Here is a 26221-nt window from a genome sequence, read left to right as displayed (position 1 = left end):
TTTGTCTATCAATACCCCTTTGACATGAGGCTAACTCTGTAGATATTAACTACTATTAACATTTTGGAACTCCCACTTGTGGGGTATGTATTTTTTAAACAAAATTGAGATTATATTGCATATGTTTTCTGTCCTGCTTTTCACATGACATATTCTGAGCATTTTTCCAGATCAGTAAAATTCAAAAATTTAACATAATTGCTACAGAGGATTTTGTCATTAAACAGATCGCCTGTTGCATCTTCTTCATTAGCAGAAGCCCACTTTGGAGGAAGATGATAATGTCCTATTTAAGAATACTTCCCCAGCTCCTGCTAAAGGTAGCCATATAACAGCTCTGGCAATTTTAGAGATAAAAGTGGATCTTGTACAAGTCAGCTTCTAAAAGAAGGGATCTTGATAGAAGAGAGGATCTAATGTATAACATGGAGACTGTAGTTAATAACACTATAAAAGAGAGAGATACAAATAGAAGTCTGCTTAATAAAGCTACAATAAAGGTGTTTGATTCAAGAAAGCAGATCTGGCAACCACAAACCTTTGTCCTTCTCGCTACATCCTGCTACATCCAGGAGCACATACATGAAACCTAGGAGTATTGGAGCCATTTTTTGGCCTAAGGGAGGCAGATCCTTTCTCTGGGTGGTACAGTGGAAAGAGTCAAGGCACTTGGATCCTGATAGCATGCCTCGAGGAGCTGCTGCACCAGCCACGGACTGCCAACCTCTGGACTTCTTGTTACATGAGAAGAATAAACCGAAAGTCGTTGGTCAGTAGTACCACTTGCTGACACCTGAGAATTCAATGTCTCCTGCCCTCCTTCTCCCTTAAGAGGCCCCCTTTCGTGTTGTGCTCTAGAATTTGTCAACCTTAAAAATAAAAGACAATTATTTTACCAGCATAATGGGTATATTTGAGAATAGTAGACAGTTGCAATTCAGGACATACAAGCTACTACAAAACCGTAGGCAAGTCAGAACAAAGGAGGGGACTGCTCTTTTACAGAGGAAAGGGGGAATTTGGAGGAGTTGTTATAAACTAAATGTTCATTGGAGTACACTGGGAGTTTGAAACATAATGGCTTTTCATTGGCTGAGTTGTGACGGTTTCATTGGCTGAGTTGTGACGATCTCATTGGCTGGGCTGTTGCCAGGCAAGGAGATAATCTTCCTTCTTCCTGCTGGAGGTTAGTTAAGTAGGCTTCTTGTTAGGAATGCAAGGTATGGCTCTTTCTGTTGGTTCTGCAAAGAGCTGCAAGGTGTAGTATGTGTGAGCTCCTCCCTCTGGCCTCCCAACTCTATTTTAAGTGAAATTTTCTTTGTTTAGTTACAAATTCCAAACAAGTACAGCCACATACTAATCAACGTGCTTATGTTCTCTTCTATATCCACCCCTCTTTATTTTCATATAACTTCTCTTCACCAACCTTCTCCCCCCCTTCTCTCCGCAACACAAACACACAAAAGTCCTACAACACAAGTTTTTATTTAGTGTCAGCGAGGCTTCCCTTTTCATGGAAAAGAGAGGTCTAGAGCTTGAAGTGAAGTAAGATCCAACAGTGGGAGGTATCAAAATCTAAAAAAGCTCTTCAGGGTACCCAGAAGTACACTTCACAATGTCCACTGAAATCCCAATAATTTCTTTTTTCTCTGATTAAATCTGAATTTTCTCAAGGATAAACTGGTCTTAAATTGTGTTCTATTTAAATCTAGACATAGTTTAAATAACTTTCTGTAGATTAAGGATGAAATCATAGCCCAATTTCAAGAATGTTCTTTAAAAAAAAAGTTCCTAAACACATTGAGAACCAAAAACTAATGCTGAACTTTGCTTGTTTTCAGTAGCTAGATTTATATATGTTTGGAACATCTATAACTCAAAACCAATTAATGGCAGTTATTTATTACATACAACTCATTTTATTCTCAAGACAACCCTAGTAAGTATCCTCATCATTCTTCTGAGGAGGATGGGGAAAACCGGCTGAGAGAGGATCCGGTCTTACTCCCATTAAGTGGCAGAGAAGTCCCCAAACCCAAGACTATCTAGTTCTGAATCTATTTTCTTAACTTTCAGGACACATTGCGTCTTGCTCAACATACAGAACATTCATCCCAGCTGAAGACTGAGTCTTAAACTCCTAAGAATTTTGGAAAGGGGGGGAAATGGCATTTTCATACAAATCTTTCCACACTGGTTATATCCCAAGTTTTATTCTCCAGCGTGAAGCCTCTGATGTCGAACAAGCGCTGAGCTGTGCCTGAAGGATTTCCCACATTCAACACATTCATAAGGTTTTTCTCCGGTATGAATTCTGTAATGTTCACTAAGGTGTGCTTGTTTGCGGAAAGTTTTTTCACACTCACTACACTTGTAAAGTTTCTCTCCAGTGTGAGTTCTCGCATGTTCAACAAGGGAGGAGTTCTGAGTGAAGGCTTTACCACATTCAGTACATGTGTAAGGCTTCTCTCCTGAATGAATTCTCTGATGCTGCATGAGGCATGCGCTCTGATTAAAGGCTTTCCCACATTCATTACACTTATAAGGTTTATCTCCAGAGTGACTTCTCTGGTGACGGGAAAGGCAAATGCTTTGACTAAAGGCTTTGCCACATTCAGTGCATTTATACGGTTTCTCTCCAGTATGAATTCGCAGGTGTTTGATAAGGGATGGACTCTGACAAAAGGCTTTGCCACATTCGGTGCACTTATAGGGTTTCTCTCCAGTATGAATTCTCAGATGCTGGACAAGGATTGCTTTTGTTTGAAAGGCTTTCTCGCATTCATTACATTTATAAGGTTTCTCTCCTGTGTGAATCCTCAAATGCTGAGTAAGATTTGACTGTTTACGGAAACAAGTTCCACATTCACTACATACATAGGGCTTCTCTCCTGTGTGAATCCTCTGATGCTGGGTAAGAGATGATCTCTGAGTAAAGAACTTCCCACATTCACTACACTTTGAAGGTTTCTTCTGCATGTGAAGTCTCTGAGGGTTCATTTGTAGTGAAATCTGGCTGGAACTCATGCTGCCTGTAACACAAGGAACGTCTGTCCAGTAGGTTCAGGTTTAGAGGAAACTCTCAAATTCATGACACTTACAAGGAACGTTCTCAAAGATGATTATGGTTACAGTAACTCTGTCCTAGGAAAGCTTTGGGTATACGTGTGCATGTACCATCCCCTTGGGCATTCCTGCAGGATACCCCTTCTCTTCCTTCTTCAGCATGCGTCTTTACCTTCTCCAAACGCAAACCCAGATGACCAGGTTCTCTGACCCTGCCCATCTTCCACAAGTCATTTAACACTGTTGCATCAGGCTTGGTCATCTTGTCTGGGGGAAAAAAAAAAAATCTAAAAGGAAAATGTCCTCTGTGCAGAACAGGGGACCTGCATTGTGGAATCTTGATTTTATCCTCTTCTCAGTAATTGAGATAGATCACAATGACCTGGAGAAAAGATTAGATAATAGGGAGAAGAGATGAAGTAATGACACATATTGGGAAATCTATAAAATTCCCTATCATGATTGATTCTGGAACACTTAAATACTAAAAATGAATCCAGGTAATTTAGAATCATCCAGAGTGATAAATAGTAGAATGTGAAAGGGATAAGTATACCAATCTTGGGTAAATTAGTGTTAGGGAAAACTACCTACCTACCCACAGTCTCTACTCCTCAAAAACTAGGTGCAGAGTAATTATATTTCCTTAGGTTGCCTGTAAGCAATACATTGCTCGTGCTGCTTGAGAAAGTACAAGCTTGTATCATTGTTTAGTGCCAATTAGAGTTTCTCTTTAAGATTTCAAAGGACGGGCTCCTGGGTGGCTCAGTAGGTTAAGTGTCCAACTCTTGGTTTTATTTTTTATTATTTTTTTAAGATTTTATTCATTTATTTAATTGACAGAGACGGCAAGAGAGGGGACACAAGCAGGGGGAGTGAAGAGGGAGAAGCAGGCTTCCCGCCAAGCAGGGAGCCCAACGCAGGGCTCAATCCCAGGATCCCAGAACCATGACCCAAGCCGAAGGCAGTCGCCCAACCAACTGAGCCACCCAGGCACCCTGACTCTAACTCAGGTCATGATCTCAGGGTCCTGGGATCAAGCCCCATGTCGGGCTCCCTCCCAGACCCCATAGAGGGAGTCTGCTTCAGATTCTCTCTCTCCCTCTGCCCTCCCCCTGTCTCTAAAAATAATTTAAAAAAAAAAAAGGTTATCCTTTTTTTTTTACTAGGCTGTAATTTTTACTAGGTCCATCACACCAATCCTTCCTATTCACTTACCTTGATAAGTGTCTCTTTGGACTTCTCTCTCCAAAATATTCAGCATCTGTAGCACTCCCCTCTGCATCCAACTGGAAGACCTTTAGGTTTGAAAACTAGAGCCCTGCTTACTGAAAGAAAGTAAGATATCATTGTTTTGTTTAGAGGAAAAATAGGATGGGGTGGTCCTTGGGGAAGAGATTCCCATTGGACAGTAACTTGACTATAGCATCATGGTCCAGAATCTGGCCCTCACCTTTGACACTAATGAAGTGCTTCAGAATCTGATGTACACTGATATCAAATTCACAAAATGATGTAGAAAACAGTCACTTTACTGATCTACAATGAAAAATTTATATGCTCAATGTCCAGGTGGTTGACACATTCTCTCTACTACAGAAAAACTATATGGGAACCAAATCATTGTCATGTTAGAACTGGAGAAAGAGAAATACTTAGATGATCTTAGTGGCATCAGACTTTGAAACCCTGATGCTCTGAATAAGGGCACAGAGAATCTGAGAACAGATATTCAGGTGCCACACATCAGCAACATCTTCCCTGGATGGTGCTGGAGACACTGACACATTACACATGAATAGATCCTCACATTATAATATTTAGATAATACAGAAGGATATAGAATAAATTAGTCATTTTTTTATCACCATCCCACCCTACCCATACAAGCCCATTTCCTTCCCAGAGATTATCATTATTAAGTTTGGAGTATATTCAGTCTTTTTTCCCCATATTTTTATACATATACCATTTGATTCTCTCTACATAAAATTGTTCTATAGGTTCTGCGTTCCACTAAAGAATGTGTCTTCAAGATCATTTCTTGTTGGTACATACGGATCTACCCTGGCTAAGAGTTAGTTGGTATACACTGGTATCTCTGCACAAATTATCTATAGTCAGAGACTGATCTGATTGGACAGCACTATACTGCACTGGTTGTTAAATATATTGAATATTTTTCCTGAATGCATCTATCTAATGTATAAACTTCCAGGATAGATATTTCTGTATACAAAAATTAATGCCAGGTGGTTTAAATAGCTAAACATAAAACCAAAACTCTAACCACACTTTTATTTCCTTCATTTTTATTGTCTCAAAAAGTTGTTTTTTTTTTAACCATACAAAAAATGCATACTCATTCTAAAAAACAGTCAGTCCACAAAGGAAATTACTTGAAATCCTACCACCCAGTGAAAATACAGTTGGTTTTTTGATGACCTTTTCTTCTAGGCATCTCTCAATGCATACACACATACACAGACACACATGTACATATATTATGCATACATATTAAACTAGACTGAATTCTTCAGGCCATAAATGGTCACAATCTATTCACAGAACTTCCATAGCCTAAGAATCCAGTTCATACAGTACTATTCTTACTGAATTTAACAGATCCCCAAGCTCCATGTTGCCTTCTGATGCCCAGTAACAATGAAGTTGCTCTTACTTAGGCTCTTGTTCCAACAGAGCCAGGAGTGCATTCATATTCTCTGAGGAAACACTGAAATCACTTTTGCGGTGGGTTGTCCAGTAATTTCCTCCCAGTTTTCCCACATCTGACGGCTACATCATTAGGCATTAGAGTTAGCAGTTCAGTGACCAGCTACCAGGTAACTGCACAGGGGGTAGCTATTCTTGCTACAGTTTAAGTACATGTGATATAAAATTAGTACATTCTCTGATCTGTCCTATAGCCAGTTACTCTGTTGCCTGCTTCCACAATGGGCCACACTCACTCTGATTTTAATAAGGTGGGGCTATTTCTGGGTGGTTCTGTGTTTTCATTCTGCAGGGTTTAGGTGTAGTGGTCACTGGTGGGTCCCACTATAAGTCTGCCACCACTTCAGAATGAGCACCCCCATAACAACCCATCTTGGGCGCTCTAGTTAGATTTCACTTACCCAGAGATAAGCTGTGAGGAACACAAGCGATACTGGTTTGTCTCCTGGGGGCTTCTCTCAAGGAAAGGCAGGAATCTGAGGCATGGAGGGAGGAGAAAAAAAGCACCTATAAATTGTCAGCCTACTTCCTTCCTATTCTGAATTCAGAGGAACTCAGAAATAGCCAATCCCTAACCAAATAACGATTTTAAGTCTGAATGAAGAATATCATTATTTTCTTAAAAGAGTATCACCCATGGGGCGCCTGGGTGGTGCAGTTGGGTAAGTGGTTGAGTCTTGGTTTCGGCTCAGGTTGTGATCTCAGAGTGGTGAGATCAAGCCCCACATTGGGCTCCAAGCTCAGCCCAGAGTCTGCTTAAGACTCAATCCCTCTCCCTCTGCCCCTCCCACATGCGCTCTCTCAAATAAATCTGAAAAAAAAAGTATCACCAATGACAAAAATCAGTGAGTGGGTTGTCTTCCAAGAGACCTGACAATGCACAAAGGAGGCAGGTGCTCCTAAGGACTATCCTGGGGTGAAATTTCCTCCCCAAGTGATAAAGTTGGAGGGGCGCCTGGGTGGCTCAGTCATTAGGCATCTGCCTTCGGCTCAGGTCATGATTCCAGGGTCCTGGGATCGAGCCCCACATCGGGCTCCCTTCTCCGCGGGGGGCCTGCTTCTCCCTCTCCCACTCCCCCTGCTTGTGTTCCCTCTCTCGCTGTCTCTGTCAAATTAATAAATAAAATCTTTAAAAAGAATAAATTAAAAAAAAAAAAAGATAAAGTTGGAGCCAAAGGCCTCCCCAAACCGACTGGAAAAGCCATTGACTTCAAAAATCAAAAACTGGAGCTATGGTAGAGGACATTAGAACAAACACTGGCCTGAGTCAAGAAGTCTGGATTCGAGTCTGGGCTTCGCCACTAACGTGTTCAATGACCTAAAGCTAGTCACTTGGTCTTATCTGTGATTTGCTTTCTATCTGTGAAATGGAAGTGGAAAGCTAGTACCAACATTCTGTGATCCTTTGATTCTAAAAACACATGGGAAAAGAGCAAAAGCCTTAAGTCCAGTCCATCTTTGATTGAGGATGGTTATTCATTTATCTGAAAAATACTAACTGCGCAGGTACTATGTGTCAAACAGTGAGGTCAGCTCTTCTGAGAATAGGCTGAGTCAACATTAAGGAAACTCCTTTCCAGTTATCTTACAATCAGAGGCAGAAGAATTTCAGGAAAATAAGACCGCATCTATGTGAAGCAGAATCTCCAAGAAAGGACAGGGGGAGTCTTTTGGAAGATGTTAAGGACCCCTCTTAGGAGGAAAGCTTTTAAGAACTCCCTCTGGGGCGCCTGGGTGGCTCAGATGGTTGAGTGTCTGCCTTCAGCTCAGGTCATGATCCCAGAGTCCTGGGATCGAGTCCCGCATCGGGCTCCCTGCTCCGCGGGAAGTCTGCTTTTCCCTCTGCCTCTCTCTCTCTCTCTGTCTCTCATGAATAAATAAATAAAATCTTTAAAAAAAAAAAAAAAAAAGAACTCCCTCTGAACAGAAAGGAAAGAACACTATTAAAAGGCTGGCAACCAGTCTAATCCATCCCAATACACTGGCACCCCTATTTGACACTGAACAAACTACTTATTTTCAAACTTACTCAACTTTAATATTCAGCTCAAATGTGAGCCACTCCACATGGATAATTTTTCTTGACTTGCAAGACCCTTTCTCCTCAACATTCTCAAAGAACTTTACGTGGCTGTACTGTACAACTTCCCATTGTTTTGATGCTCTGATTACATTTTGTCTTATGGCATGGGCTCTGGGGCCAGGACTCCCTGGGTTTGAATCCCTGCTCTAGATTTATGAGCCAAGTGATCTTGGGTAAGTTATTTAACCTTTCTGAGGTCGTTTTTCAAATGTTACATGGCGTAGATAATAACTGCTTCATAGGGTTGTGATGATGCATGAATAATACATGGGAAGTATTTAGAAAAATGCCTTCAATAAGTAGTATCAGCTGTTAAAGTACTGTTACTATTAGAGGAGAATAAAAGCTTAAAGGAAGTTGGTAACTCTCACATATAAGTCATTCAACCCGCGCAACTTTGTCAAGTGGCAAAGCAAGGAATAGCATTTGCTTCTGGAAATGAGAGAACTGAAGCAATCAGAAGTTCGCTTCCTCCCTTAAGTACATACAAATGGAACCCAGGTCTCCCGACTCCCAGAACAGAGCTCTCGAACAAGCTTCTCCCTTCCCTCTTCAGGGCCAGGTGGCTCCGACCCCTCGCTCCAGTTTCCCGCGCTCCGGGAAGAGGCGTTGCGGCCGGCCGTCCCCGGCTGCGGCTCCGGCTCCGAGACCAGCCCGTGGCAGTCCAGCACGCCCACTCGACACACACGGTGCTTCCCGAAGGCCTCCCGCTACACCTGGCGGCACTCGGGCGTCGGAGCGCCCCTGGGCGGCTCGCAGCCAGTCCCCTCCGCGCCGGCGTGACGTCAGCAGCCCGCGCCACGGTCAGAACACTGGTCTCCTCTCTAGGAAGGCGGGAGCGGCTTCATCTCGGTGCTTCCTCCCGGGCCCAGAGCTCCGGGGTTCAGCCCGACACCGGAGCCGTCCTTGCAGAAACAGCCCGCAAACCCTTCCCAGAGTAAGGAAACAGAACTGGAGGGAGACTGGTGACCACCACAAGGCGCTCTAACCACTCATTCTGCAACCTGGCCACATTTATCTTCCTAAAAACTCTTCCATGTCACTGCCTTTTGGAGGTCTTCCCTAGGGTTTCACAAAGCTGGCTTCAAACCTTCCTTACAGTCTCACCTGCCAGAAAATTGGCCTCTTCACAGGAACCCCAAACACCCTCTGCTTTAGGTTCTTTGTTCAACAACTGGCCCTAAGAACGTAAAGAGTTCTGTTTTCAACTTAAGTCCCAGATTATCAGCGTGTAAACCTGGGCAAGTTACTTACTTCTCTGTACTTGTTCGCTGACTTACAGAACAGAAATAAATAATGGCACCGAATTTCAGAAGGTTATCATGATGATTAAATGAGATTAATATATGTAATTACTAAGACCTTCCCGCACTTAAAAAAGTTAAGTAAATGTTTGTCCTATCATGCTCCGCAAATTCCAGCTCCAGTCTTCTTTGTTCTGCATTGGCTTCAAGGGACCTTGCCAGCCCTCAAGGCCCTCATCTCCACTGCAGCAAAACTTCAAATCTTGCTGAGACTCACTCAGGGAATACTTGCACATACAGGCTCCTCTTTGACAGTGTATTCCGGGATGAAGGCGTGGGTAGCAGGGGACCTGATCCACTTCCAGGCATTCTTACTGATGTGCAAGCTCTGGGAAATAGAGTTGCCTGCTTACCATATCCCTAGTGTACAATCCATAAGGGGCCCTCAGTAAATACTTGAAAAAATGAATGAGATGCAGCAGAGAAGTTACCTGCTCAAACTTCCAGACTGGCAATTTACCAAAATGAAGCCCCTTGAGGAGGCTGAAATTAGGAGTGGAGATGCCCCAGACTAAGGCCATCACTAATCCTGTTCAGCTAAAAGAGGACCCTTTGTAGAACTGTCAGCTGACATGCCAGGGAACAATAATGTTGAGCTCACCTTGCTTTTTACCAAGTGTCATATTCTCAGCACTTCTTTGGAATCAGATGGCAAGTTCTACCCCACCCCCACCCCCTAACATCCCACAGGCCAGAGAGCCTAGGCCTAATCATTTTTTCCCTTTTAAGCTTCAAAAAATCTAAATCAGCAGGCTCTGCTGTGTAGGAACTAACTCTAGAGTGGGGTACCCTAGGCAGAGCAATTTACTAGAAACATGAATCTGGGGCTTAACACAATTTGGGCTGAGCTTCTTTCAATGAGATAGAAAAAGGATGGGGGACGGGGGTAACACTGGACACCAAAAACATTCCACAAAACTAAAGTGACCTTAGCCCTGCAGTGGCCAGTAGCTGAAGGGGAGTGAAACTGAAGACACCTGGGGTCAAAGCTAGACTTCTGCATTATGTAGGAAGAAAGGTAAAATCAAAATGCAAAAACCAACTTATTTCTCACACTCACACACAGGAAGGTCTGAGGGCAAAAAAGTTTTTTGGCCTAAAATTAGCTCCCAGGGGCGCCTGGCTGGCTCAGTTGGTAGAGCATGTGACTCTTGATTTCAGGGTTGTGAGTTCAAGCACCATGTTGAGTGTAGAGATTACTTAAAAATGAAGTCTTAAAAAATGAGCTCCTCCCATCCTCACAAGCAGGGCAAGACTGGAGTCCTATGTGGTCAACTCTATAACAAACACAACTAAAGAGGCATCATGGAACAGAAATATGACCAATAACGAGAAATCTGAAGGAAAAGCGAGAAAGGACACAGGAGTTTAAATTTCACATGACACTTACTAGCTGTGTGACCTTGGGCAAGTCCAACCACCTGTTTTCTCTACTGTTGTTTTGAGGATCTGATGTGGCCTCATCCCATGTCCTTCTGAAATCACAAATTAAATTTCAGCACACTGAGAATAAGCAACACATTCCAGTTCTTTATCATCTGGGGCCAAGGAAAGCCATGAGCTCAGGAAGTGCTTCCACATTGGGATTGCTAAACTCAATTGCTCTCCTGCCAGACAGGCATCAGGATTCAGCTCCTGCTTCTTACTTCAGGGATATTCCAGCTGACATAGTAGTGCTGCTACAGGGGCAAGCATTTGCCTCTTCCTGTGGACCCTGACATCAACGTATCTGAAAGTACTTTGTTAAACTGTGATGGGACATTTTAAATGGCTAATTTGTAACAAAACAAGGGGGTTTTTTGCTACAAAATATTACTTTTCCTTGGGCGCCTGGGTGGCTCAGTCGGTTAAGCGACTGCCTTCGGCTCAGGGCATGATCCTGGAGTCCCAGGATCAAGTCCCATGTCGGGCTCCCCGCTCGGCGGGGGGTCTGCTTCTCCCTCTGACCCTCTCCCCTCTCATGCTCTCTCTCACTCTCTCTCTCCAATAAATAAATAAAATCTTTAAAAAAAAAATATTACTTTTCCTTAAGGGGCCCTCTGCTTAATACAACCACACAATCTGTGTCTTGAAGAAACGTTCAGAATGCTTGCACCTGGCAAACACTTCATGGACACACTCATATCCTCTCCATACCTCCTTTCTGCTGGCAACTGTGGACCTAAGTCACAACCTGCAGGTAGGCGTGGAGAAATGTCTGACTCAGTATTTTAGTTGAGCTCAATAAATATTTACTGAGCACATTCGAAGTGCCAGGGACTGTGGATACAAAGATGAATAAATATCACATGGCCCCTGCTTTGACAGAGCTGATAGTTCAGTGGGAAGAGAAAGATTTGGAAACTAGCCATTACAATGTAACATAAATAAAATGAAGATAAGAAAATACAGAAATAAAAAACATGTGAGGTCAGAGACAGCTTCAAAGATGTTGCCTGAGCACATTCATTAAGTGACACATGGGAGCTTTCCAGGCAAGCAGAAGGCAGGCAGGCAATCGAGGCAATAGGAACAGTCTATGCAAAAGGTGCCAAAGTTGAGTCCAGCAATGATATGGAATCACAGGAATTTGCACTATGGAACAGTGTGCAATGCAGGAAGGCAGCAGAGAGTGATGATGGAGGCATGGGCCAGTGGAGGAGCTTTATCTATCTACCTATCTGTCTGTCTATCTATCTATCTATCTATTTAATTTTTGTGGAGGAGCTTTAGATGCCTTTTAAGGGCCTCGGATATTCTGAGATAATAGAGCTGCCAGTTGTGTCTTGCAAAGACTATCCAGAAGAAATGTGAAAGACGGCCTCATGGGGCAAGCAACTGGAAGACTGGGAAAATAGGAAAATGGTCTAGGAAATAAACTGGGGAGTGGACTAAAGCAAAAGCGGTGGAGATGGCTTCCATATTTAGGAGATGTAAGCAGGATACAGTGGTGGCTTGGATATGAAGACTGAGTAAAAGACTGACCAAAAGCAATTCCAAGATTGGAATTGGGGGCCAGTCAGGGCTGGCCTGACTGGGCACTTGGCTGGCCAACAACTGGGAGCAAATATTTGCAAGTGTGAGACTATGGGATGAGGAGAGTAGCAAGATGACAAATTCCTTTCCTTCCTGTTTCCCCAGGAAGTGAAAATGGTATCAGACTCTTAGCCTGAGGATTAAAACATTTTTGGATTTTTGGAAAATCTTTCTAACAAGAACTTGGAGAGATCTTTCATCCTTAGAGTTCCCATTTCCTCCTTAAGAAAACCCTCCCAATTCTAATCTCAACTCAAGAACTCTAACAACAGTAGTGTATAAATATTACTCTAAATACCTACATATCAGGAAGTTGCTAAAGTTTCTGGTGGGCACAGGTTGATTAAAATATATTAATTCAACAAATATTTATTGAACATTTACTGTGTGCCAGCAATGAATTCTGTAGTGTTATTTTCACTTAGAAAGTACAAATACATCAGTATTTCCTTTAAGTACTATAATTTTATCATGAACATCAAGTTTTAAGGGTTATTTTTGTCCATAAGGTATTAATTTACTCAATTATGAATTGCCCTGTGGCAGGTTTTGAGAATATAATCTTCACAGCTGCAGAGGAAGACAGTGATGTTTCTGCCACGTTCCTATTAATGGTAATTAATAGCTCAAACGAATGCTTACAAGATAGCCGTTCTGGAAAAAAAAATTAATGCTGAGTTCTAGGTAACCAATCATTCCAGAATCAACGGACTTTGTTTTTTTAACAGTCATTATTTTAAAAACCATATAAGCTTCAGGGCATAGAAACTATTTCAAATAGCAAAGGCAATCCTCACCTCATCTCTCAGAGCTCAAGCTCTGAGTAGCAGTAAAGAACATGAGAGGGAGTAAAGAAATAAAGGAAAAATCATGCCCTTTCTCTTAAAAGAATAAAATACCATCATGGTAGCAAACTGTACTATCTCAATACTCAGGGACTTGAAAAAGAGGTAGTTCACTCTAGAACACTTTCCAAATTTATTCCGTGAAAGTGTCTCCCTAGATACTCCTAACCTGCAGGGAAGGGTAAATATCCGAGAATAAGATAGTCCCAATAAAAATAGAAGTATCTGAAATTTAACACACCTGCTTAGAGCCACCAATGGCATAATTACATGAAGCCTAGGCCTCCCTGCTACAATGGCCAACACTCTCTTAAGGACTGGTCCAGCAGCCCCAACTCCAGCCAACCTAAAAGGCTGTCTTCTCTCTTCATTAATGGTTTCTCCTCCCTAAACGTCAATTAACTGTTGCTTGGACATAGTTAATCCTGGTGGGTCTCTCTCCCCTGGACCCTACAAACCAGTGGCCCAAGGAAACTTTTAAGAGACAGGTGTACACCTTAGTCCAGGCTGGGATATGTAGGTGACCTGCTCAGTCAAACACAGGCTTCCTGCTCTGGGCCTCAGCAGCAGCAGTCTAGCGCAAACCACTTTCCCCCTGGGTGAGTCAGTGTTCCTTCAGGACAAAGGTTGGCCCTTCTTCTTCCTGGCCCTCTGAGCAGATCTGACTCCCTTCCCACAAACTGGCATCATTCAAGATAAATTTCTCTTGACCTCCTACTTCCTTTTTGGCCCCAAATTGCCTTCCAGCTTGAAAGGATCAGGAAAGATCTCCCTTACCCTGAGAAAGCCTTCTTCTATCTGTAGACATCAGCCCAGTTCTTGCCACCCATCCCCTTATTTATTGAATGAATGAATAAGGATTCTTTGTTTTCCCTTATTTCCATCTCCCCTTCACGAGACCGCTTCTAACAGATGGCATGTTCAGAGCAGCCTCAGATATTGGGAGGCTACTTAGCACCACCTCAACACTGCTGCTGCATTCACACTGAATGTCTGGGAAAGCACCTCAGCCTATTGGCCAGAGAACACAGGTGGGACGCTGGGGCAGGAGTAAAGTAAGGGAAACACAAGTGCTAACTTAACAAATGGCACCTCAAGGCATGAGAGTCACAGGGGGAAGGAGGAGTGGCAGGCAGCAAGGATTTATCCGAAGAGCAAGAACTTCCTTTCTACCCTGTCTTCCCAGATGCCCAGCTGGAGTAGGCTCTGCATTCTCCAAGCTCCCACCTCCGTAAGTGGAAATACTCTTCTGAGTATAATAGTCGATGTTCCTTCATCCTTCCCTCCAGAAACTCTACCTGCCCCACCACCTCCCGCCAGATTCCTAGTCACTCTTTCTAGAGAAGCTGTCATAACCTGAATGCCAGGGTTATTCACCATTGTGAAGTTTCTGATGTCTGAAAAGGACTGAACTATGTCTGAAGAATTTTCCACATTCAATGCATTCATAAGGCTTCTCACCAGTGTGAATTCTGTAATGTTCACTAAGGTGTGCATACTTGCGGAAAGTTTTCTCACATTCACTACATTTATAGAGCTTCTCACCAGTGTGAGTTCTGTGATGTTCAGTAAGAGATGAGCTATGAGCAAAGGCTTTCCCACATTCTTTACATTTATAGGGCTTCTCTCCAGTATGAATTCTCATATGCTGAGTGAGGCAGGTATTCTGATTAAAGCCCTTCCCACATTCATTGCATTTATAGGGTTTTTCTCCAGTGTGACTTCTCTGATGCCGAATGAGGCAAATGCTCTGAATGAAGGCTTTACCACATTCACTGCATTTGTAGGGTCTCTCCCCTGTATGAATTCTCTGGTGCTTAGTGAGTGGGGTACTCTGAGTAAAAGCTTTGCCACATTCCTTACATTTATAGGGTTTTTCTCCAGTATGAATTCTCTGGTGTTTAATAAGGGATGGGCTCTGACAAAAGGCTTTGCCACATTCCTTACATTTATACGGTTTCTCTCCAGTATGAATTCTCTGATGCTGAGAGAGGTTTGCCTTTGTTTGGAAAGTTTTCCCACATTCATCACATTTATGGGGTTTTTCCCCAGTGTGAATTCTCTGATGTTGTATGAGATTTGAGTGTTTGCGAAAAGAAGAGCCACATTCATTGCATAAATAAGGTTTCTCACCAGTATGAATCCTCTGATGATGAATGAGGTGTGTGTTCTGATTGAATGCCTTCCCACATCTATTACATTTGTAAGGTTTCTCTCCAGTGTGAATTCTCTGATGTTCAGTGAGATGTGAATGATTGCGGAAGGAATTTCCACATTCATTACATTTATAAGGTTTCTCTCCAGTATGGATTCTCTGATGCTGAGTAAGAAATGATCGACATCGAAATGTTTTCCCACACTGCTCACATCCATATGGTTTTACTCCGGTGTGAATTCTTTGATGCTGAGTAAGGAAGGAACTGCGACTAAAGGCTTTCCCACATTCCTCACATGCATAGGGTCTCTCTCCAGTATGAGTCCTCTGATGTTGGGTAAGGGATGAGCTCTGAGTAAAAGTTTTTCCACATTCATTACATTCCCAAGACTTTTTCTGTGTAGAGAGAGTTGGGCATTTACTTTGGTCTGAAATCTCATTAGTGTGTATGCTACTTGTCTCCCACTGATGTAGGCTCTCTTCTGTAGAAACCCTGAGATGTGTAACAAAGCTGGAGGTCAAGAGCAAGCTTCGCTCAAAATTATATTCTTGGCTAACTGTTTCAGGAGATGCTTCCTTGTGGATAAAAGTTATTTCCCCCAAACCTCCTTCTTGAAAAAGGCATGGTCCAGGAACCTCTCCAGAAGGGTTTTCCTTCATGCTCTCACATGCATATTTTTTTTCAAATATAGAATCCTGGTTTGCATCCTCTGGTAATCTCTTTGCTACTATCCCTGGTGAATTAATTTCAGAGACATCCTGCTCTGGAACAGACCTGTCCATCAAATCTGAAAGAAAACATCAGAATGAGTATCTCTTGTGCAGGACAGAGTGGAAGTCCCTGAGGTTATAGGGGTCTAATTCTGACATATCTCAATAATGGCATATAAACAAGGGCCAGTAAAAGCTAGTGGAGCAAGTAATTTAATTATAAGTGGTGGAAGAGATCTGTATCAGGGTAAGGTTCACCATTAATAAGGAACCCCATGGAATGGGCATCTACAGACACTTAGGAAGCCAGAGAACCAGAGACAATAGAAATAAAGGGAAAATAACAAACAATAGCAAGCTAAGATTAGGTCAAGAGAAGAAACATGGACAGTGGGAGAATGTAAAAGTAAATGCTGGAAATGAGACAAAATGAATACTGGAGAAAAGTTGGCCCCAGGAGATGCTCACCCACATCTGCCCCCAACATCCCTAAAAGGGTAATTTTATTTCCTGAACTTCAGTCATTTTCTCTTGTAAAATTTCCAAAGCCCCGCTGTTTCTCCCATTGGTTTTCCCTTGCTCACTCACCTGGACAAACCTCTCTTCCAAGCTCTCTCTCTTCAGCTCCTTGCATATTCAACATCCGCAAATCTTTTCTTTGTTTTGATTGGAAAACACTTCAGAGTTGGAAAACTGGGAACCCTGCTCATAGGGGAAAAAAAGGTGGGGAAGGGGATATCACTGTCCCAGTAAATAGGAAAATGAGAAAGAACTGTTGCCTAGGGATACTATCTAATAATTCACACAAAACCTGTTCAGATAGCAATGTGACTGCATCAGCAAAAATCATGGTTGGCTTCCAGCCTTCTAGCTTCACAAATTCCATTTGTCAGCTGTGTAAAAAGTGATAGCCAGACTGATATACTAGCAAACACTCAAGCGCTGGATGGATAAACCAGAATGTTATTTATAATGATAAAGATACCTATGAAGTAGATAAAAGTATTCATGTCTTTATACAACAATCTATATGAAAGGTCAATTAACATAATCAAAAGTTGCATAGGGAGGGACGCCTGGGTGGCTCAGCTGGTTAAGCATCCGACTCTTGGTTTCGGCTCAAGTCATGATCCTGGGGTCCTGGGATCAAGCCCTGCATCGGGCTCCATGCTCAGTGGGGAGTCTGCTTCTCCCTCTCCCTCTCCCTCTGTTCCTCCCTTATTTGCATGCACATACTCCCTCTCTAATAAACAAAATCTTTTTAAAAAAAAGTTGCATAGGGAAATGGCCTCATAGCAAGGCTAATGCATTAAGTTTGATCCACCCATCTCCACTATATGCCAAGGAGCTGGACAATAGTTAGGGAACTCTATTTGTACAACTTAGAGACATACTGATTGCCCTTTCTTCTAGGTGTCAGATCAACTAAACAGTTTTTCTTCAGACACAGCTCAACATTAAGAGTGCAGGTTGCAGTTTAAAAAAGAAAAAAAAGGGGCGCCTAGGTGGCTCAGTTGGTTAAGCATCTGACTCTTGATCTCATGAGTTCAAGCCCTGCATTGGGCTCCACGCTGGGTGCGGAACCTACTTAAAAAACAAAACAAAACACAACAAAACAAAAAACACTTATATTGTGAAAAAATTTTGACTTACAAGAAAGTTACACAAAATAGTACAGAGTTTCTAGTGTCTGGAATGTTAAATCACAACTGTTCATCCAAAAATGTCTCTCCACATAACCCTGAAGTGAGAAGCAGAATCGGCAGCATTATTTCAAGGAAAAAGGAAGACAGAAAGATGATTTTACCATAGCAAGAGCTCAGAAGGCATATAAGAATGGCATGAGTCTGCTGAAGTACGTTAATAAGGCTGGTACTATGGGCTTCTCATCAAAGTCTGCGCCTCTGTGTTGAGTTTTAAAGGTTTAGGAGGATCCTATCTGGGAGGCTCCTGGGTGGCTCAGTGGTTAAGCATCTGACTTGATTTCAACTCAAGTCACGATCTCAGGGTTGTGAGATCAGCCCTGCATCGAGCCCAGCGTGGAGGCTGCTTAAGAATTTTCTCTCTCTCCCTCTTCCTCTGCCCCTCCCCCACCTATAAGCATACAAAGAATCCACCACACAATCCTACAGAAAACCATGAAGTAGAGTGGGGTTTCAGTATAATCAGAGTTAGACAGTGGACAAAAAGTCAGACATGCCCCCACCTGCCTAGAACTTACATTACAGCTGAACAAAGACATTAAAGTGTAGTTACAATTATGGGAATTACAAAAGAGGAAATATGGGATATGGGAACGTAGAGCAGAGGGAACCTAATGTAGTCTGAGGAAGAAAGCCTCCCTGAAAAAGAGGTAAATAGGAATGAAACAGGTGAAGACAGAAAAGAATATACCAGAGATATGAAACAGAACATACAAAAGGAAACAAGCTCAGTATTTTGGAAAAATTAGAGAGATCCAGTAAGACAAAGTATTAAGCACCAAAAATAAGACATGAAGCGAGGCAAGCGAAAGCCAGATCAAATACAACCCTGAGAACCATTTTAAGGAATTTACCTTAAAGTGAGTAGAAAGCCACAAAAAGAATATGAAAAGGTTTGGGGGGGAAAGTGACATGAGTATATCTGCTGTTTTAAAAAAAAAAATCCTTCTGCCCGTAGCAAAGAAGGAAACTGTATGAATGGTGGAAGGTGGGGAGGCAAGGTGAAGGCTGGAAGACCCCCTGGGAGGTTGTTTCAGCAATCCAATAAGGAGACTGGACCAACTAAGAGACAGAATCCACAGGATTGGATGAATACTGGGGAGAGGTGTGAGGGAGAGGGAGAAGTCAAGATAATTTGCCAGTTTGGGGCTTGAGTGATGACAGCAACCTTTAGATAGAATGGGAACACTGGTTTAGGGAGAAAGAAGATACATTTAGTTTTCAAATATCCAAACAGGAAGTAGGCATACATATCTGGAATAGAAGAGAGAGGTGTCATGAAGAGAGTAATTAACATCCTGGGAGTAACAGATAAAAATATCAAAGGAGTGTGGCTAGGAAAACCTCAACAACGACTTTACATATTAAAAGGAAGTTTAACTCTGGCTTCTGATTTTAGAGATTACTAATCCCCTGAGAGAAATAAATAAAAGAATTTAATGTGATAAAATTGGCATTACTAGTCATAAAAAATTAATTATTTAAAATTATGTTGGAACTGTTGCTTAACTACCTGGAAAAAACACTTAGTGTGATTCCTACCTCACACCATACACCAAAATAAATCTAAACTGGTTAAAGGGTTAAATACAAAAAATGAAACCACAGGGGTGCCTGGGTGGCTCAGTCGTTGGGTGTCTGCCTTCGGCTCAGGTCATGATCTCAGGGTCCTGGGATCAAGCCCCGCGTCGGGCTCCCTGCTCAGCGGAAAGCCTGCTTCTCCTTCTCCCACTCCCCCTGCTTGTGTTCCCTCTTTCGCTGTGTCTCTCTCTGTCAAATAAATAAATAAAATATTTTTTTTAAAAATGAAACCACAAAATAAAATATTACGAAATGATTGACTTTAGGGTTAGGATTGGCTTTTCTAAGCAATATGCAAAAAACACAAACCACAAAGGAGAAAACTGGATAAAAGTTCTGATCACAGAAAAGCAACAATCTCTCTATCCAAAATACAAATAAAATTAAATGACAATCTAAGAAAAGTATTTTTTATTGGGGCGCCTGGGTGGCTCAGTCATTAAGCGTCTGCCTTCGGCTCGGGTCATGATCCCAGGGTCCTGGGACTGGGCCCTGCATTAGGCTCCCTGCTCAGTGGGAAGCCTGCTTCTCCCTCTCCCGCTTCCCCTGCTTGTGTTCCCTCTCTCGCTGTGTCTCTCATTGTCAAATAAATAAAAATTTAAAAAATAAAAAAAGTATTTTTTATTTATACATCAAGGAGTAAGTAGATGAACCTAAAGCCTTCTTATTAGAGTAAGGAAAAAAGATGAATTCATAAAAAAATAAGAAATACAACATATAGAGCAAAAATTACAAAAGGCCAATAAACATATCAAACAAAGTACCATCTTGGTGGTAATCAAAGAAATGGAAAACAAAAGAATAAAGAATCTATTTTTATATCAAATTGGAGACTTTCGGGGCACCTGGGTGGCTCAGTTGGTTAAGCGGCTGCCTTCAGCTCAGGTCATGATCCCAGGGTCCTGGCATAGAGCCCTGCGTCGGGCTCCCTGCTTGGTGGGAAGCCTGCTTCTCCCTTTCCCACTCCCCTGCTTGTGTTCTTTCTCTAGCTGTCTCTCTCTCTCTGTCAGTTAAATAAATAAATAAAATCTTAAAAAACAAAACAAAACAAAAAAAACAAATTGGAGATTTTCTTTTAAGTGTTAAAAGTCAAGACTGGCAAAGGTATGGGGAAAGAGAGCTTCTCATACACAAGCAGTGGGAATGTAAACTAGTATCATCCTTCTAGAGCTAATCTGGCAATATACATCAGGTTTTAAAGTTGTAAGTTGAGTTGCAGTTGGAATACTGGGATCATCATTTTGTGAGTACAGGAACTCAGAAAAGAATACTAAGTATATACAACACCTACAGTGTATCTCAGAAGATTCTCAAAGTCATCAGGATGCCTAGAAAATGCCTATATTCTTTGATCTAGTAATTCTATTAGAACTTTCTCATAAAGAAGTAACATCTCAGGGCACCTGGGTGGCTCAGTCAGTTAAGCATCTGACTTTTGATCTCAGCTCAGATCTTGATCTCAGGGTCGTGAGTACAAGCCCCAAATTGGGCTCCATGCTGGGTGTGGAGCCTACTTTTTTAAAAAAAAGTAACTTCCCGGGCGCCTGGGTGGCTCAGTTGGTTAAGCGACTGCCTTCAGCTCAGGTCATGATCCTGGAGTCCTGGGATCGAGTCCCGCATCAGGCTCCCTGCTCAGCAGGGAGTCTGCTTCTCCTTCTGACCCTCCCCCCTCTCATGCTCTCTCTCTATCTCATTCTCTCTCTCAAATAAATAAATAAAATCTTTAAAAAAAAAAATTAAAAAAATAAAAATAAAAAAAAGTAACTTCCCAAAGAAGAAAAAAGCTGAACTCTTTTGTTACCTGTAAAAAAAAGACCCTGCAATGTTGTTGGGAAACACAATCTTTCTACCAATGGACACTGAGGCTTAGCAAATTATGGTACTTCCTCTTGGTGGAAATTATATAGACATTAAGATAATTAAAAATGAAAATATGTGATCATTTGGAAAAATACTTATACTTAATATAAATGAAAAAAACGGAGGATATTAAAATTTAAAGTACATCATAACATCGCATATGCATGTTAAAACATGCTTTCTTTTTTAAAAACTAACTCTAATCTTAAGAATATGTAATATGGTTAACATAAGAATATGTTAACCATGACCATCTCTGGAGAATAGGATTATGGTAAACTTTTGTGTTAGGGCCTATTTTTCTTAATGTTTCAAAGTTTTCCTGTAGGAATAAATAGCTTCTGTAATCAGAGAAAAAAAAATGAAAAAATACGATCAGAGATGAGCACAGAAATGTATGTACAAAGATCACACTGTTACTATAATTGTAAAACAAGCAAATAAACATTGATGGCAAATCAATATGATAGATTTTGTAACTATTAAAAATCATGTTTTCAAAAGACATTCATTAGAAAATACAGAATGTTAAAATAGAATACAAAATCAAAAATCAAAAACACAAGAAACAACAAGTGTTGAAGATGATGTGGAGGAAAAGGAACACTTCTGCACTGTTGGTGGGAATGCAAACTGATGTAGTCACTATGGAAAACAGTGTGGAGGTTCCTCAAACTGTTAAAAATAGAACTATCCTACCACCCAATAATCACATTACTGGGTATTTACCAAAAAAATACAAAAACACGAATTCAAAGGGATTCGTGCGCCCCTATGTTTATTGTAGCAGTATTTACAATAATCAAATTATGGAAACAGCCTGGGTCCATCAATAGATAAATGGATAAAGTACATGTGGTATATATACACAATGAAATATTATTCAGCCATAAAAAAGAATGAAATCTTGCATTTGCAAAAACATGGATGGAGCTAGAAAGTATAAAGTTAAGTGAAATAAGTCAGAGAGAGACAAACACCATATGGTTTCACTCATATGTGGGATTTAAGAAACAAAACAAACAAGCAAAAACAAAAAAGAGATAAAGCAAGAAACAGACTCTTAACTACAGAGAACAAACTGATGGTTACCAGAGGGGAGGGAGGAGGGGGGATGGGTGAAATAGGTGATGGGAATTGGAGTGTTCACCTGTGATGAGCACTGAGTCATGTACAGAATTGTTGTCACTACATTGTACACCTGACACTAATATAACACTGTATGTTAACAATACTGGAATTAAAATTAAAAGCTTTTAAAAAAGGAACAAGTGAAAATTACATAAATTTGATTTTGGAAAAATTGTTTAAATGCCTGCTTGATTTTGATGTAAATTCTGGTTAAGATTCACTCTGCTGGTCTCCTAGGTATCATGAAGTCAAGGGGCTTATCTGTCTTGTTCACAAAATTCCCAGTGCTATCACAATGTCTGGTTCTCAATGATTACAGAGGAAGATGATTACTGCTCTGGGATGGGGTGAGGCTGGGGCAGAGGAGAGGAATCTGGCAACTTCACAAACTTTTGTGTATGGGCACTGGAGAACTTTCTAGTCAATGAATCTGCAGAGAAATGAAGCACATAATTCTCAGGGCTCCTGCCTTAGCTCACGAATGAAACTAATAATCTAAAATTCCCAAAGGCACATCTTTTAACTCTGCTACAGTAAAGGCTCACGTACATATTAACAGCTCTCAAAATCCTGGATCTCACTGGCTAATTGGAACAATCTGGCTTGATATGTAGATGTAACGGTTGTTAAATAAGAGCTATACTCTGGAAGAACAGACCTTAAAAAGATCATTTTGGTGAGCTGCACAACTAACCCTCAGCCTTGCAGCGTGAGGCAACAGGATGAATGTATATATTTGGGTCTTTCACATCTTTAATACAAGAGGTAGTTTTGTGGGAGAATTTGCTTCTTTAAACATCCTTTTTATGAATGAATTACACCCTTTCCTTCTCAGGACTTAGAGTTCCTTACCCTTTGTTTTCAAAGAATATCCATGAGAAAATACAGTATGGTAAAACAGAATACAAAACACGAAAATAAAAAATATGCATATACAGCACTAAGTAAACATTCAATAAACAGGAACTATTGTTAATACGTGGATATATACAAAACACACACAAAGAACAGAAGAAATCCACCGAAATGTTAACACATTGATCCCTAGGTCATTTAATGGGTTACTTTCCTTTGTCCTTTATGCTCATCTATATATTTCACTTTCCCTACAATAACCATGTATTACTTTTATAGTTAGAGAAATAATCATGTAAAAAATGACAGTCCTTGCTCACCGGTTTCAACAACCAAAAAACCAGAAACAAAAGCAACAACAACAACAAAAATGCCAGATCCAATAAATATGGTATTAGCCTCTCATTCAAGTAAGATTAAAGTGGACTGAAATGGGAATCAGGAAATTGCTCTGTCACAGCCTTTGTGAATGGGCCTACATGACCAGCTATTTATCTGAAAAAGCTGACAAATTAGATAACATCCATGGGGGAGGGGGGGAGATAATATCCATGAGTCCTTTCAGCTTTAACATTCTGTGAATCCTTACCTAGACGGGTTAATTTAGTAAAGCATTTATAAAGATATCTGCCCCATGGCAGGCATTCCACAGGGGTCAGGCATTATTATGTTTGATACTAAAATCTACGGAGAAGAAAGGACGTATTGGTGACAAACCTCTCCTCCAACTGTGGATCATCTGAGCTGTCAGCAATTTATGTCAAACTGCAAACTTTTTCTGTAATGGGCTAGAAAATCAATAATTTAGGTTTCATGGGCTATATGGTCTCTCTCTGTCACAACTATTCAACTTTGCCTCTGTAGTTTGAAGACAACTAGACAATATGTAAACAAATGAGCTTGGCTGTGTTTCAGTAAAACCTTTTTTTTTTTTTTTTTACAAGAACAGGTGATAGACCAAATTTGGCCTGTGGGCCATAGTGTACTGACCCCTAATCTATAAATTCCCCAGAGAGGAAGGTACAGGTTTTTCCACCAATGCCTAGTGTAGAATAATCTGATTGTCAGTGATCTTAAGATGATGAAAGGATCTGTATGAATCCAGGTTTGCGGGAGAGATAGGCATTATGGTGAAGGGTAAAAGGGCAAAGGAAAGAAGCTTTTAATAGCTTGATCCTGTTAAGAATAACAAGGAGCTAGCTCTCTCCTCTTACCTTGTAAGCTTTCTCTTCCCTGCCACCTCCTTACCTCTCAATAATTAGCTAAAGGATTATGGGTAAGCCAGGTGGGATTTTTCACGAATTTGAAACCACAATTCCTTCAATAAGACCATACTCAAATGTACTCCTCTCTGAAGCCCTTCTTGGGCTTGTCAGTTGGCCAAAAGTAACATACTCATCCAGGCTGCAGGACACACTGGGCCTCTCTCTTCTGCAGCCTTGGGTCACTAAGTAGCAACGTGTCCTTAGTCATCTATCTATTCTCTCCATACCTCAATATCCTCATTAAAAACTACAGATAATACGTTGTTATGAGGGTTAAATAAATTAGCCCAACTGCTTCAAAGAGTGCTATTTAGCACTGAGTATAGTTTAAATTATCACAAAAAAAATCTGCTCACATATATATCTTCCATCACTACACTGGAAGCATCTCCCCTTTGGCAGGCTCCAACGTCACTCATTCTGTAGCCCCGCCCCTGAGTTCTGCGTACTATTTGGCAGGTTATGCACAGTAAAATTTTGTTGCAAGACATTAACGTTTCCATACGTGCTATCACATACATGCTGTCAACTGAACCTTGTAAAGAAAGGAAGGCAGGGACCACCAGACAGTCCAACTTTAGAGATCAAGCAACAGCCTCTGTATCCTCAGGAATTACATACTCAGACACTCGAGACTCGCCACCTAGTGAGCTTTATACTACTGCCGGTTCCTCGTACGACGGTCCCTAAAAAAGTTTCTGAGCTGCACGATTAATTGCGGGGGAGCAGCTGGTATCCAGACCGAGAACTCTGAGCCCCGGGACTTCGTTGCCGAACACGGGTCCTAGCTCTGGATCATCTATCCATCTATCCATCACGCAGTCATCACTCATTCGTTCATTCACTCCACCATCTTCTTAGACGCCTGCTCTGTGCCGGGCCCTGTGCTGAGGCCGCTGGGAGTTCTGGGCCGCAGGCGCAGACAGCAGTCCGAGGGAGAGCGGGGCCGGGGCAGGCTTCCTACACAAGCCTGCTGCCCAACGTCCCAGCCGAAGGCGCCCGGAGCCACCCCTTTCCCCTCCCTGAGGCCCCGCCCGCTCACCGTGAGGTCGGGGGACTCCCCGCGGGGTGGCGGCTACGGTCCCACAGGTGCGCGCGAGCACAGGGCACAGGCTTACCCCCCGACCCACACCCCCAGGCCGGAAAAGCAGTGGCGCGGCCGGTAGTGCGTCACCAGCGGCTCCTCGCCCCTCGTCTCCGCATCCTTCTGTCGCTTCTCTAGGAAGCGGGAGGAGAGTCTCGATGGGGTCCTCAAAGAAGGCGATCCCGGGGGCCTGGTTTGCCTCCACACCCAGCCAAGTGCCTGAGGTCCCATTACCTTTGCCCGCAACAGAGGGACTACCTTATCCCTCAGGAAAACTGTAGATGGGGTCGTTAGGGTCGGAGAGAGTGCTGGGTAGGAGTCGGAATGGGCTGCCCCAGCAAGGCATTAGTGTATTCCATCTGCTAAAAAATAGCCCCTGATTAAGACTCTTTGATGAGGGGCGCCTGGGTGGTTCAGTCGTTAAGCGTCTGCCTTCCGCTCAGGTCATGATCCCGGAGTACCAGGATCGAGTCCCGCATCGGGCTCCCCGCTCTGTGGGAAGCCGGCTTCTCCCTCTCCCCCCCGCCCCCCCCCTTGTGTTCCCTCTCTCGCTGTGTCTCTCTCTGTCAAATAAATAAATAAAATCTTTAAAAAAAAAAAAAATCTTCAATGATCTAGTGGGAATAATGGGCAAATTTCCGTTTTAGGCCCCCACACAGTGACCTCACCCGGCAATATCTCTTATTCTGCTATTATTCACATTCTCTCTGTCATACGTGAATTCCCATTGGTCGCCTGAATTCTTGTCTGTTCTTTTTTTTTTTTTTTAAGATTTTATTTATTTATTTGACAGAGACACAGCGAGAGAGGGAACACAAAAGAGAGAAGCA

At 42.0% G+C, this 26221-nt stretch overlaps 1 protein-coding gene across 13 annotated transcripts; it reads right to left on the bottom strand.

Moving 5' to 3' along the window:
• Positions 1 to 482: 482 nt before the first annotated feature.
• On the bottom strand, positions 483 to 25811 carry LOC102744660 (uncharacterized). 13 transcript variants are annotated; one of them, XR_014144307.1, is made up of 8 exons: positions 25350 to 25811; positions 17566 to 17653; positions 16501 to 16614; positions 14424 to 15989; positions 10577 to 10661; positions 6201 to 6275; positions 4285 to 4394; positions 3025 to 3448 (listed from the first exon to the last, which is right to left on the bottom strand). XR_014144307.1 is itself a non-coding variant. In XM_081816322.1 (6 exons), the coding sequence occupies exon 6, from the start codon at positions 3025 to 3027 to the stop codon at positions 2212 to 2214; it is 816 nt and encodes a 271-aa protein (XP_081672448.1). In that variant the 5' UTR covers positions 3028 to 3448; positions 4285 to 4394; positions 6201 to 6275; positions 10577 to 10661; positions 16501 to 16614; positions 25350 to 25793; the 3' UTR covers positions 483 to 2211. The 13 variants fall into 13 exon arrangements, 6 of the variants coding, with proteins under 6 accessions (XP_081672448.1, XP_081672443.1, XP_081672459.1 ...); XR_014144308.1 differs by lacking the exon at positions 17566 to 17653 and having other exon boundaries at positions 16501 to 17496; XR_014144309.1 differs by lacking the exon at positions 17566 to 17653 and having other exon boundaries at positions 6201 to 6282.
• Positions 25812 to 26221: the final 410 nt, after the last annotated feature.

The sequence above is a fragment of the Leptonychotes weddellii genome, chromosome 1 (genome assembly GCF_054177405.1).
Source record: "Leptonychotes weddellii isolate Sample4059 chromosome 1, ASM5417740v2, whole genome shotgun sequence".
In the NCBI taxonomy this organism is placed as follows: domain Eukaryota; kingdom Metazoa; phylum Chordata; class Mammalia; order Carnivora; family Phocidae; genus Leptonychotes; species Leptonychotes weddellii.
The sequence above is the reverse complement of the archived record's forward strand: the minus strand, read 5'-3'. Positions and strand labels throughout refer to the sequence as shown.